Source organism: Labrus mixtus, chromosome 3 (assembly GCF_963584025.1).
Source record: "Labrus mixtus chromosome 3, fLabMix1.1, whole genome shotgun sequence".
Lineage (NCBI taxonomy): Eukaryota > Metazoa > Chordata > Actinopteri > Labriformes > Labridae > Labrus > Labrus mixtus.
The window spans coordinates 12,906,525-12,920,623 of NC_083614.1; the positions used below are offsets into that span (position 1 = coordinate 12,906,525).

At 42.8% G+C, this 14,099-nt stretch overlaps 2 protein-coding genes across 11 annotated transcripts in view; one reads left to right on the forward strand and one right to left on the reverse strand.

Annotated features, from left to right (window-relative positions):
* bloc1s2 (biogenesis of lysosomal organelles complex-1, subunit 2) overlaps positions 1-14,099 on the forward strand; it is a 287,967-nt gene that overhangs the window by 230,062 nt on the left and 43,806 nt on the right. The window lies entirely within an intron of this gene.
* The window catches only part of dab1a (DAB adaptor protein 1a), a 109,899-nt gene that overhangs the window by 38,048 nt on the left and 57,752 nt on the right, over positions 1-14,099 (reverse strand). For all 10 annotated transcript variants that reach the window (XM_061031871.1, XM_061031863.1, XM_061031854.1 and 7 more), the window contains exon 3: positions 3,062-3,201. In XM_061031871.1, coding sequence (XP_060887854.1) covers positions 3,062-3,201 — 140 coding nt within the window. The remainder of the gene's footprint in view (positions 1-3,061; positions 3,202-14,099) is intronic.

The following is a 14,099-nucleotide window of genomic DNA, read 5'->3' on the forward strand; positions in this document are numbered from 1 at the left end:
CGGCTACACTCTGCTGAGCCCAGACTGCAGAGCCCCACGTGGGCCAAGTTTGCTCTGATTGGTTGCCTGATCTGCTCTGTCGTTATTGGTCAGTCGCTCAGCACGCATCTCGGAAATGTCCCGCCTCTTTTACCATATTGGGAATGCAGCCACTGGCTCCGTCCGAGGGGAGCATAAACATTAGCACCTTAGCACTACTGTGCTACCACAGGCTACGGCATATCGTGGGCGTGCTACAGAAGTTAACGGGCGTGCAACATGAGCTGCAGGGCTTGCCACAACGAGCCAATGGGCTTAGATCAGTGATCTCAAACTGACAATGACGTCGGACTGACAAATTTTTATCGAGGGGGGCTAGAACCGAGCGTTACATGCAGCTAATGCTACAGCTAACAGGAGGACGTAGGAGAAGCCGCGTTTCCGCGGACTTTGAATTTTTGCAAATAGATGTGACTAAACATGCACAGGACACTTGGAAAACACACTAAAGAGCATATAAAACCAGAAAAAGCATAATATGGGACCTTTAAGCAAATTCAGTTATTTAAAAATATGAAACTTATTTGAAGCTTTGTTGCTTTGAATCCGGTTGTAATTTTCCAAGGATAATAAGGAGTTGAATTACATGTCCACTTTATTCAGCTGAATTCTGCACCTTTATGTCATAGCCTAGACTGTTGAAAGGCATCATGTGAAATGTAGGGTGCTAAGAACACCTGCTGATGATGATTTATAACTATATAAGATTGTCTAAAGGTGGAATCCCTCTTTACGCACCGTGCGTACACATGTAAAGGTGAGTCACAAAAGTAGAAGAGAAGCGATGAGCGAGGAACACAGGATGGAGGGAGTCGGGACACGAGAGGGAGGAGCAGAATGAAAGAGGAGGTGGAGAGATCAGAGAAAAGGAGGTGATGGATTTCCTGTCTGAGTAAATGAGGAGGAGGGAAGCTGTTTGATCAATGAGCTGTCTGTCCTCTCCTTACCTCTCTGCACCTCGATGGCTCGATGGAGTTTTCACTGCACAAACAAAACCTGAATACAATCTTCCCCATTTAAATATCTCCTGCAGCGTGTGCAGCACATGTGTTCCAAGGTAGTTAATAATGAATAAGGAGCTCTGACACAAGACAAAATAAGTCTGGGTTTTGTTTTGATTGTTGCACATTGTCTAGTGTATTCTACTTAGACAAAGCAGTAAACTATTTCAGCTTTTACATTAAGTCTCTGTTAATGAGAAGGTAAACGGCTTATTTCTCCTCATCTTTATCCTCTCTCTCTCTCTCTCTCTCTCTCTCTCTCTCTCTCTCTCACCTATCATCCAAATTACCCCCCTCTCTGCTAACTGCCCCATCTGTCTGCCTCTCCCTCTAATTGTCCCCGTCCTTGCAAATGAGACATTCACCTCGCTCTCCTTCTCTTCCATATGGCTCACCTCCTCACTTCCTTCCTGCACTGATCACTGTGTCCTGCTGATTAATCCGAACATCCTCATTTTTGATGTTTCCTTCAACCAAGAATTTGCAAACGTTACAGGCGTCCATGTAAAAGCATATGGTGCAAGTTCTGCTGAGCTGTACTATAAGTGCATATTAAACCATTAAACTTCAGATTATGTAACAAGCTGAATAACTATTTTACGGACAGAAAATGGGTTGGCTTTCGATGTTCAATTTTTTCTGAGGGGTCACGTTCCTGAAAGCAACAATATGTAACTTCTCCACCTTGAAATTGTTGTTTCAAAGTCGATCTTATAGCAAAGTAACTTTCAACAGTCCACAGAGCGCCCCAGTCGTCTGTTTTCAGCACTAAGTAACTTTGGCAGCGGGCCGAGTGTCATCTGGTGAGAAGTTTGTATGGCTTTACGGCACTAGTTCACACAGCAGCCTTCACCTACAAAGCAGCCCGTCAGCCCTTCTCTGTACTGTTTGATACAATGGCTGAGGCTAAGAGGAAGAGGACAGTGATGGGTGAAGGTAAGAAGAGAAAAAGAGATTGACAGGGCAAGAAGTTGGAAAGGAAAAGGAAAGGAAATATTGGACAGACTTTTGGATGCTAGAGAGAGCTTCAAGAAACAGAAGGTTGCAAGCCTGACAATGAGCTGGTGATGATGCTGTTGGATGGTTGCATGCTGGTTACACTATTGCCCAGTGAGTAGGTATTGTGATCTGTCTCACGGCTAATGGGAAAAGCTACAATCCGACGACAGATTGTACATCCCTGCAGATATCATTCAGAACAGATTGAGGCTGTCATTATCGGTGTCATCGTTGTCTCGTGTTCAGCAGCTTTCGCAGAAAGTCATCCAACCCTGATTTATCTCAGGTTTGCGTACAAATAAATAAATAAATGAATTCTTCTTACGCCTAAAAGTCGTCTCTTCCCTTGTCCATCTTCAAGTTAGCTTCATAAGTTTGGAACCTTAAAAACATATCTCAACTAGCATGTAATAATGGGCGGCTGTAGCTCAGTTGGAGTCGTCGCCTCTCAACCGGAAGGTCGAGGGTTCAATCCCCAGCTGAGCAACATGTCCGATGTGTCCTTGGGCAAGACACTTAACCCCGAATTGCTCCCGCTGCTTCAGTGGTGGTGTATGAATGGATTAGTGTTGTACTTACTCTCTGATGTACGACACTTTGGATAAAAGCTAAGTGAATTGTAACATTGTAATAAATGACCCTGTCCAGTGAAGCCATTTAGCCACAGCCTAAAGACATCATGGTAACAGTTGAATACACATACATGTACTCCACATGCTAACATTTAGCAAACAACGGGCTTGTTTGCAAACAGCTCTCATTTTTCCTTTTTACATATCTCATCATGAAGTTGCAGAGTAAAGCCGCTGTATAACTTATATTCCACTGAGATATAACAGATGAACAGGTGCCACTCTTTGATGCTGCAGACAAAGAAATGACAGCGTTTATATTGCTGAAAAGTTGTGTTCAGAGATTGACAAGGTTGATTATCATTTGTATTATTAAAAAGCAAGGAACCATGTAAGTAGTAATGTTTAAAAAGAATGGGGAGGAGGAGGAGGAGAAGAAGACTTTCTTACCTTGAGCTTCATCATGGAGTCCTGGCAGAGTTTGTCTCCCCGGGCGGCGGTGACCTCGTCCAGGCCGATGAGCTTGGCCTTGTAGCGGACGCCATCGCCCTTAAAACGCCTGATGAGAGTCGCTTCGCTGCGATCCTGCCCTGTGGACACAAACACACACACACACACACACACACACACACACACACAACACACTGTGAATCTTCCAGCCAAGGACCTCCACCTACCTCAGACCAGTTCTATTACCTCGGGCTCATCAATCACAGGGAGCACAAAAGACTGGAGCAGTAATCTGAGAAAAAAAAACAAGCGGCGAGCAGGTCAGAGCTCCTCATGTTAGCTACATCTTGTTATGCGATTCAGACGGAGCCGAGGCTTGCAGCATTGACCGGAGGTGTCATATGAACGACAGCGCTCAATAAACTCAGACACACCAATCAATGAGGTTCAGCAGGATCACAGTCCAAACTGTGACTGCTCTCCTCCTGTAAAATAACAGTGTGGCATTTCGCTCTAATCTCCCTCTCTCTTACCCGCTCCTGCCTCTCTCCTCACCCTCTATTGTGCGTGAGATTGTCAGCTTTGTGCGCATACATTAGCGAGCGTTGGCCGTGTTTTGACCTTGCTCTTGTCCAGGAAGTGTGTGTGTGTTATCTCCTGAAGAGGTTAAAATGCTGCTCTTTACAAAGCACACAGAGATGAACTCACTTCCTCTTTGTGTTTCACAGTCTGACCTGCAGTGCGCAAACATTTCATCATCAAACATTGTGTCCTGTGTGTGTATGTGTGTGTGTGTGTGTATGTGTGAATGAGAGTGCCCGAGCGATGTTCAGAGGGAGAAGCATAATGATAATGCAGCATATTCAGATAATATATAGAGGCATTAGTTCTGTACTCTGTAACAGCGTGACTCCTGGAAGGTCACAGTGGGAGTGATGGAGAGGTCCCTCTCCTCCTCTCCTCGTTCTCTCACACTCCCTCCATCCGTCCCTACAGCACTGCAGCGCGGCAGAATGAGCTCTTTAATGTTACATGTCTACACTAGATCATCTCCGTCCAACACTAATCTCCCCTTCCCTCAGCTCGCTCACTTTTAAAGCCTTCATCTGCATCACCTGAGTGAAATCGTAATTTCCTCTGGATTCTGGAGGTTGGGCGATGTTTAAGGACGTTTAGAACTTAAGTGTTGAGGTTTATATAGAAAGTTTGAGGGGTTAGCAACAATGGAGGAGAGCCAGTAGGATGTTATGGTGGAAAAAGAACAAGAAGCATTAAGTAAGATTATCTGAGATTCCACTTAAAATAGAAACGTGGCCATTTATTTAATTTGGTTAAATTAAAAAGACTAACCCGTGTAACACCTGTGTAGCTTTGCTTGCCAGAGAAAACCGTAGAAAGTAGAAAAGCGGACTTAGATGTGGCTCTACAGTGCTCATAGATGGATTGCTTAATATAGTTTTTTAAAATTGGTTCCGGAACTAGACTGCGCCTCAAACACAACCCATTTCTGTTTCATAAAGCACGCCTTAATCACTGCGATTCCTCTGACGTTGATTTCATATCCTCCCCCCTGAACCCCTCTGTGTTTCTTCCACTTCTCTCTCTGTCTAAGTCTAAACAGGAACAACGAGGGTTCCATACAGACAGCGACAAAGAGACGGCTCCCTCACCCAGAGTCTCAACCCCGCTGGTTTCCTCACGTCGTACAGCACCTACATCGACTGACAACAGCCCATCGTCCTTCCTCCATTCACTTCTCAACTCTTACCGTCATCCATTAATTCCCCATCTCTCAACCCTTACCTTTATACTGTATACCTATGAACTTTACTCCTAATACGACACACACATCCTTCAGATGCTGCTGGAACATTTTACCTGCTTTTCAAGATTTATTTCTGGGCATTTTGTGCCTTAATGGAGAGATGGGACAGAGTCAGAAATCAGGGAGAAAGAGAGTAGGGAATGACATGCGGGTAAGGAGCCACGGGCCGGATTTGAACCTGGGCCGCCCGCCTGGAGGGCCACAGCCTCCATACATGGGGCGCGTGCTCTAACCACTGCGCCACCAGCGCCCCAGGAAGTTCTTAATATTGTCTGGCAAAATAACAAACCTGAGGAAATCTTGTAAGCCAAAGTGGTGCATTGTGGGTATTTATGTAATCAGCTTTAATACTATGAAAAGTGAATGTGCAATACAACACAATACATCCATACTGATTCTACAACGGCGTGATATATGTGTCCTAGTCTGTGAATTCACATTGTGTACACAGCGTTGCAGAAGTGCGAGAGAGAACGGCAATCATGTAAACACACAGCAGGAGCTCCATACACACAGTCAGACATGCACACACACACACACACACACACACACACTCTCCCTCTTACAGTGATCCTGTCTCGCCCCTGTAACGCCTCTGTAACTACCTCTGAAGCCAGCACAGAGGGGGATCATTTAATCTCCCCATTACACCCCTGTGACATTCATACTGCAGGAAAAAGACTACCGTTTTTTTATTTTTCATAAGCCCAGAATGCCAACCATGTTTCACGTAATATCTAAATCCAACTTGTTGTCTAACTTGTCTAAATCTATCTTGCTAAACACACCAGCATCAATGTTCAGAGAAATAGCAGGACCATCAGGTGGTTTTTCCCTCTGATAAAAACACTCCAATGTGAGAGACTCGAACAGAAAGTTGAGAAAGTTCAAGAAAATTCATTTGTCTGGAAATCCTTCAGTCCTGTCTGAAGAAAGAAACACTAACTGTGATGTCCATTGAAAAAAGATAACATCTACACACACACACACACACACACACACACACACACACACACACACACACACACACACACACAAACACACGGTGCGGATGATCTCATTCTTCTGAATCATTAAACAGACACACTCTCTGTCACAGTTGTACTCGAGTAAATCACAAACTGTCTGCCTCAAAGTCTTCAGAGACAAACGAGCCGCAGAACATCTGTCCTTATTTTGGAGGCAACGACAGAGAAGTACGCTCTGATTTCTTTGTTTTGTCGTGTCTCAGACGAGAGTAAATGATTAAACCAGCGAAGCATTCTTTCTGCTCGACACAGACACTTTGAAGACATTTAAATATCCCCATCATCAAACTTTAAACCGTCCCATGAAATGTGCATACACACAAACAGGAGGCGCTCCGATGACCCCCTCCTCCCCCTTGCTCAGCGAGACACAACACTGCTGCTGTGTGTAAAAATAATCACACTCATATTTCTTTAACACCCAAACATGAGCGGTTTGAAAAACAACAGCTTTAAATGTTTCTGACTGCTCGAGAAAACAAAGCAAAACTTTCATTTCTGATTCCACATGAAGTTATGTTTCTGTGCGGCCACAAACACACATTAAAGCGGCCCCGTGGAGCAGCACTGTAAACTAACTGAAGTTTCATTCAGTGTTGTGTGTTTGCTTAGTGCTTAACAAACATGGGGAGTGTTTTTCCTGCTGCATGAAAAGGTGGAAAATTTGAATATTGGAGCTCTTAATGATGCATTGTTTGCATTCATGTTTACTCTCAGTCTTCGTTCATGCAGTTCACTCAACGTTCAAACTGTGGATCACCAGCGGATCAAACCAAACACTGAATGCAACTTTCCCCACCAGCATGGTCTGTACATGCATCATCATGTACAAACTAAACAGCAACTCTCTCACTAAGTAGCTCCACATGCCATAAGTGTAATATTAGCAGGGTTAGTATTTTGTGTATTTGGGTTTATTACTTGTATATTTTGGTTTTAGTATTTGTATATTTCTATGTTTACTGATATTAGGCATATACAGGCTTGCTCCAACAGTATTTTTTTGCACTTGTACAGTGACAATAAAGATATCTTATCTGATCTTACTACCCAAGCACTTTACAGAGAACCTTCAAACACATGTTTCGATTAAAAACGTTGTTTAAACAATGTTAAATCTACACGTTCAGTTTGGAAAAAAAAGACACTAGAAGTAAAACAAAGAAAGAGCTTAATGGTTTCCAGTTTGAGCTGAATACATAAATCAAACAGAACTAATCTGAAGTACTCTCAGAATCAATGAATCATTTAGCTGTTTGACCGTTCAAAACGTTTTGCTTCTTTTTGTTAATTCTGTGAAAAGTCTCGGGTTTTGGACTCTTTGTTTCATAATAGAAGCTTTTAATAAATACATTTCATAATAAGATCAGATAAGATGAGAAATAACTAAAAAGAGCATCAAATATAAAGATAAATTAAACAGAAAGTGTATTACAATTATTCAATGGATTAGGGTTCATTAAAATGTGCCTAATAAGCATAAAAAGAGATCTAATAAGTCAAGTAAGATATGTACGACAGTAATAGAATTATCGACAATAGTACAGACCGTGGCTCTGTTTATGAAAGCTCCAGGTAGTGACCACGCTGATAATACGTACTTGATCTTAATCTGGGGATGTGTATAAAGAGTATTTTTCCAACTTTCTGGTAGAAGACAGATACTAATCTTTATTGATCCAGAGGATAATGAAATATTTTTGAACAGGAACAGATACTACACTTGATCTTAAACTAAAGGCCAAGAAGCAATTATCTATCAATGATCCTTCATTCAAAAAAAAAAATATGATGCTTACATTCGTGTCATAATAAAAGTATTTTTAATTACAGTCGAGGGAAATTACTTGAAATCTCCACAAACATTTTGACCAAGTTTGAGAAAGCTGTACTGATAATATGGTTTGATTATAATTCTAATGAACTGCAGATTGATTTCCTTCAGTGTGAGCTGTGCAGGGCTTCAGTGTGTGTGTGTCTGTGTGTGTCTGTGTGTGTGTGTGTGTGTGTGTCTGTGTGTGTGTGTGTGTGTGTGTTATTGTTAAATAACACTGCATGAGTCCGGCTGCTTCTGTCTCACAGGAACAGTTTTCATTTAGGTTTGACATTTAAGACCTGCTCCCTCCATCTGCATCCATCTCCATTACTGCTGCTATACTTAGTACAGAAAAGAGAGAGAGAAAGAGAGAGAGAGAGAGAGAGAGAGAGAGAGAGAGAGAGGCCAAAAGGGTAGAACAGAGAGTTAGAAAGATGAAGGGGGTCCAGTTTCGTCTGCTGAGCACTTTATATTACTACCTTTTGGGAGCATGATGTATGTGTGTGTGTGTGCGAGTGTGTGTCAGCAGGGGAGACATTCACTCTGCTGTAATTAAATGTCTTCTACTGCTGTGACCCCGCTGAGCTTCAAACACAACTAATGAAAGAATCTCCCGTTTCATCTGTCATTGCTGCTTGAAAAACACACACACACAGGCACACACACACACACACACACACACACACACACACACACACACACACACACACACACACACACACAAGGCACAAGTCGGTGAACATCTCACAATCAAACACACTCTCACACACTCTCTGCCTCCCAAACAATAACAGAACTGACACCATCTTTAGGTCACACATCTACAAAAACAAACCTCACAAATGTGTAAAACCACACCAGTTTCTTGACAAATTTAGCTTCCTAAGCTTTTAAGCTTCCTTCAGTCCTGAAGAAAGAAACACTAATTTAGAACTACCTGAGCTCTATTTAGTGCACATATTTAACTGAACAAATCGAAATTACAAAAAATGTCATTTCCCGAGTAGATCGATTCAGCCATGCTGCAGCAGATTCAGCTGTAATGCACTTTTCAGATGAGACAGCACAAACACAAAAAGAAATAGACTGAGATAACTACATAACATTTCTCCTGTAGTCTGTGAGGTAGAAGTACTGGTTTAGCCAATGGAACCTGGTGGAACTGAAGTGAGCAAAAATGAATCTTCCTCTTGAACAAAAAGCTCTTTCTCTGTAGGGATGCTTTCTGTAATGTTGTCACTTGACCTGTGGTAAAACCTGACAGAGTACGCTATATGTTGCTACAATGAGAATATTTGCCTTTATATCAATGCCATGTTTAGTTCAACAGTATCACAAAATCAACAAAAGAGAAGAGAATAACATACTTTAGGTAAGAAAACATAATGCAGCAGTTTCATTACGTGCACGGAGATCGTAGCGATCAGTACATACAGGCTATGGCCATCCACTAGGATTCAAATGATTATATCCTTCTGCTTTCTTACATCAGCTCACTCTGACTTTCTGCAGAAAAAATACTAGGGGGCCGGAAGGAGAAACTCCGGAAAAAGTCAGCGTGGCTGGTCGATCTGTCGATCTGAGGCTACAAGCAGAGAGGGAGTGGAGGACATAACGCTGAGAGCAAAGGATGGAGAGGAGGGAAAGAACGTGATGGACAGATGAATGAGAGAGGCCTCAACTGGATAAATGTCACTCAGGATTAAAGCGTTATGACAGGAAGAACCCCCTGACTCTCTCTCTCTCTCTCTCTCTCTCTCTCTCACACACACACACACACACACACACACACACACACACACACACACTTCAACAGGTGATAGATGGTGACTGATGATACGTCGAGCCCCTCAGGGAAGCCCCCCAGCATCGCCCACAGCTGTAACCCTCAGCCTCCCGTTCGCCCCTCCATCACTCTCTGTTTCACCTTTTTACCCTCACCTCCCTCCACAGAGACCCCACTTCAGTGAGACCCTCCCCTTCTAAATTACATACATATGGAAATTAGATTTTATTATCATTATGATCTCGTTTTTCTCCTCCTCGTTTTTCTTGCAGAATTGCCTTAACTGCCCTTCCACATTTATTACAACTGTGTTCATCTTTGCAGGATGGACCACCATTTCTGTTAAGATAAAATAAAACCAGCTTTAATAGGTGTTGAAACCTCTTCTGCTGTTTATATTGTCAAAATGATCCGGGGAACAATTTTCAAACTGTTTTTACTCCTCAAACTGGTGTTAAAGCCTCTAACTTCTGAAGTTCAAGAGTGAATGAATGACCAACACAATAAAAAAAGAAGCCAAAGTAAAGTGGAATCTTAAATCTAATCATGTTCATTAAAAGATGATTTGTTGCATCTCGTTTGTTGCCACATGTCCAGTAAACCACTCTCTTTCATATCATCATCATCACCATCATCATCATCATCATCATCATCATCATCATCATCATCATCATCATCATCATCATCATCATCTCATTCACTCATGGTCGAGTATGACTTTCCTCTTTCTTGGTCCTCGTTGCTTTTCAAGTGAGGACTTAGTTTAGGATCTTTGTGGTGGAGGACCTCTGCTTTCTCTGGCTGCATTTCTCTTCTGCGGTGTGTAAGAGGTCCTTGTTATACTGTGCACCAACTTCACAGACATGCTTTCTCCAAAATGTCAGATTGGTTTCTTTGGTTTCCCAGGTTTGGAGGTTAAAGTGGCACTTTTTGATGTTCCTCTTAATGTCCTCCTGGTGCATTTTGTTCCGTCAGCAGCTGGGAGTAGAGGACATGTTTTGAAAGGCAGGAGTCAGGCATACAGATGACGTGACAAGCCCGTCTCTGCTGCCGTCGTGCGATGGCAGCAGTAATGGTGGGGATGTTTTATGCCACAGCCAGGACCCTGGTGTTGGTGCATCTATCTTCCAGCCGATTTTAAGGATTTTCCTGGAGCAATCTCAAATGATTTGCCTCCAGATGCCTACTGCATGTGGTCCATGTGTTTTATCCATGCAGTAGGATTGGCATGACAACAGCTTTGTGGACCATGGTTTTGGCTCTGGCCTGAAGGTCATAGTTTTCAAAGACCCTTTTTATTTGTGTGGGTTCTATTTTTTACTTCTCATTAAAAGGAAGGTGACAGTTACTATATGACAGATTATGTTTCTCCTCTCTGCACTCTGATAATTAAGTTTATGTGTCCAAAAATGTTCCAGACGACTTGCAGAGGTATTCAGGCTGATCTTGAGTGATGCAGTTATTCTAACTCAGGCTAAAGTCTAAAGCTAATTACAAAAGGGCTTTCAATATAAGGCCAACAATGCATAACAGTGTGGTTCATTAATTTAATTAGACATTAGAGACTTTGGCTCTTAGGGCGCACTCACATTAGGCCCATTTGCCCTGTACCGTGCTGAAGCACGATTGTTTCCCCTCCCCAGAGCATGGTACCTCTTGTACATACATCATTATGTTGTAATACGACACACGCATGCTTTACGTCATCATAAAGCGTCCTTTAGTTTACAGGAAGGACGGCCACAGAGGCAGCACAATGGAGAACAACACAGAGAACATGACTGAAACGTGAATGATTTACTTTGAGTCGTTTTGATCACAAAGAAACTCACATTTTTGTGGGTTTTAGCCAGCTAACTCTGAATATGCATCTGCCTACATTTCTAGTAAATACTCAACATCTGTATCGGACCAACATGAACTCAGCCATTGTTTAAAACGATTGTAGAGAGGAACAGTCGCATGTTAGATACCCACACGTGTTCCTTCATGAGCAGCTGTACCGTGCTGAAGCCCACTTCTTCTAACCGTGCCAGGGCCGGGGAAGTGTACCATGCTTGAGCACAATATGGAGTCAAACAAACTGGACTTTAGGCTTCAAACCTGCTTGGACACAGAACGGATTGCCTGATGCAGTGGTTCTCGACCTGGGCTAGCCTCAGGACCCACCACCAAGCTGTTGACAAGAAATCGCGACCTAATCTTTGGATAATTTTCAACCAATGAGATTTGTTTTATGAAAAATTGCGCAGTTTGGACCTCAGACGGTACAAAACACATTACAGAACAAAAAAAATGTTTTCAAAGTGATTGTTAGACTTGACATTTATTTTTTCCCAGTCAAACTTATCGCGACCAATTGAAAACGACTGCACGACCCACCAGTTGAGAACCACTGGCCAAGCGTGAGTGCGCCCTTAGTTTGAGGCCAGTGGATATGAAAGATGTAGCAGCTCTGTGGATAAGAGAGCTGGACCTTTGGACACATTTAGGATTTGTGATATCTTCCTGTCTTTACATTCCTCAAACTGAGGCACAAAAATCTGATGCAGCTGATGCTTCTTGCACTTGTTTGTTTCTGCTGTGCTGCAGATGAAGAAGCACTGTGAGCCTCTTAACTACAGCTGGGATTCTTCCCAACAAACCCTCAACAGCAAGAGGGAACTCTGCAGTTACTCTCCAATTAATCCTGCTTCTACCGCGCGCGCTGCAGCATGTGTGTGGGTTTTTTGTGTTTGCAGTTTTTACCTATCAGAGACAGATGAAGCGCTCACTCACACAGACTCTTTTAAACAGCGTGTGCCAAGAAAACAACAAGTTTCCCCTTCAGCTGCGTGCTTAATTCTGCCCGATTGATTTGGCACCCAAAACTCACAGTATAATGAGAGCATGCACACGTTAGAAAAAAAACACAGACACAGGCGCTGAAGTGAAACAACGGGTGTAAAATGAGATGATAAAGTTGCCACTCATGAAACAAATGAGAGCGCTGACTTTTCTGCATTTTTATTGACGGTTTTATTCACAGTGTGACTGCTGTCGTGTTTCCCAAATGAGGAAGCTTCTTTTCAGCTCGACTTTTTTGTTCTTTAGCCAAACTTATGTTCTGCCTGCAGGTTACAAAGTCATTTCTCTTTTATTTCTCTTCATTATGCCAGGAAAGAGCTGTCATGACAAGGAGGATTTGGAGTTCAAGGAAGTAAAAGAAGACTTTTCCAGAATCTCAACGAACGACAGTGTTGTAATCTTTATCCTGTGCCCTCACTGTCCTCTCGTCCTAACATTCATCCTGCCTCCATCTTTATTTCCCGTACTCCACAGCTCCAACCCGCTGCTCCGACCGGCATGACAGGAGCTCCGACCTGAGCTGTCTGTGCACGCATGTGTGTCCTGAGGCGTCCAGCCATCCCTCTGTGGCAGAAATACATTAGAGCTGAAAAACACGTCAGGGACAGACGCAACACTTGGCCCATTACTGTGACACACACACACACACACACACACACACACACTCAAACAGTTACGTGTCAAGGTCGTTCAGAAAAGGAAAGACTAAACTTTTCTTGTGAAGAGCTGCAACTTAAAAGAGGACTAGCAGTGAGGATCAGCAGTGAAGAGTCTCTCTCCACACTTTAACTTTTTAGCTGCATCTCTTTACACACAGCAGCAGGAGGAACATGTGAGCAAGCTATGAACTTGACATTAATGCACACTGAACGCCTGTTCACACTTGTAATTGAATACTTTCAGATATAGTGTGTGTTTTTTATGGTTTTGTGTTTTGTTTGACTTTATATTTTTATTTCATTCTATTTAAGTCCCTGGATGACAGGAGTAATATTTATACGGAAACATGAATGTAGCTCGCAATAAACCAGATTATTTTGTACTTTTCACACCGGCACAAAACTCCTGAAACGCTCCTGAAGTTGTCAGGGTGAGCGGCATGTGTGAAGGCAAACAGCTGGACTTCATCCGGAGCTTCTCCTCCCAGCGGGAGATGGTGTTGGCTTTTATTCCCTGCACTTGGTGCATGACCACAGACTGTACACGAGATGCCCTTGCGATCTTCTTTTTTATTGACATTGTTATTCTGTTTAACTAGAGGAGTGATATAAAGGCAAATATTCTCATTATAGCATCGTATAGTGGAATCTGTTGCTCCATCCACCACTTCCACATCGCTCTTCTTACGTCATGTCTTGCCTTAGGCGACCCCCCGCCCCGCCTCCTATCCAACAGGGATGTCCTTATGAGAGGTGCATATGTGAACAACCAGATCAGGAGAATTTCAGGGAGTCCTCCTAAAGTTCTTTTAGACATTTTCAGGAGTGAATGCTTGAAAAAGGCTTAAGATTGTGATACCCAAAACGACCTTTCTGTGTTTGTTATTCAAAAGTCTATAACCAGGAAACAAATGATCAGTAGTGTTCGTGTACTCTACATCCAACAGACCCAGTGATCAACACTATCTCTCTTACTCTGGGATTTTAAATTAATGAGAAGAGACGTCAGGGTGTTCAATAATACAAAAAACTGTGAAGAGTGGTGATGTTTGAGGGGATTATGACGTTTGGTATCGG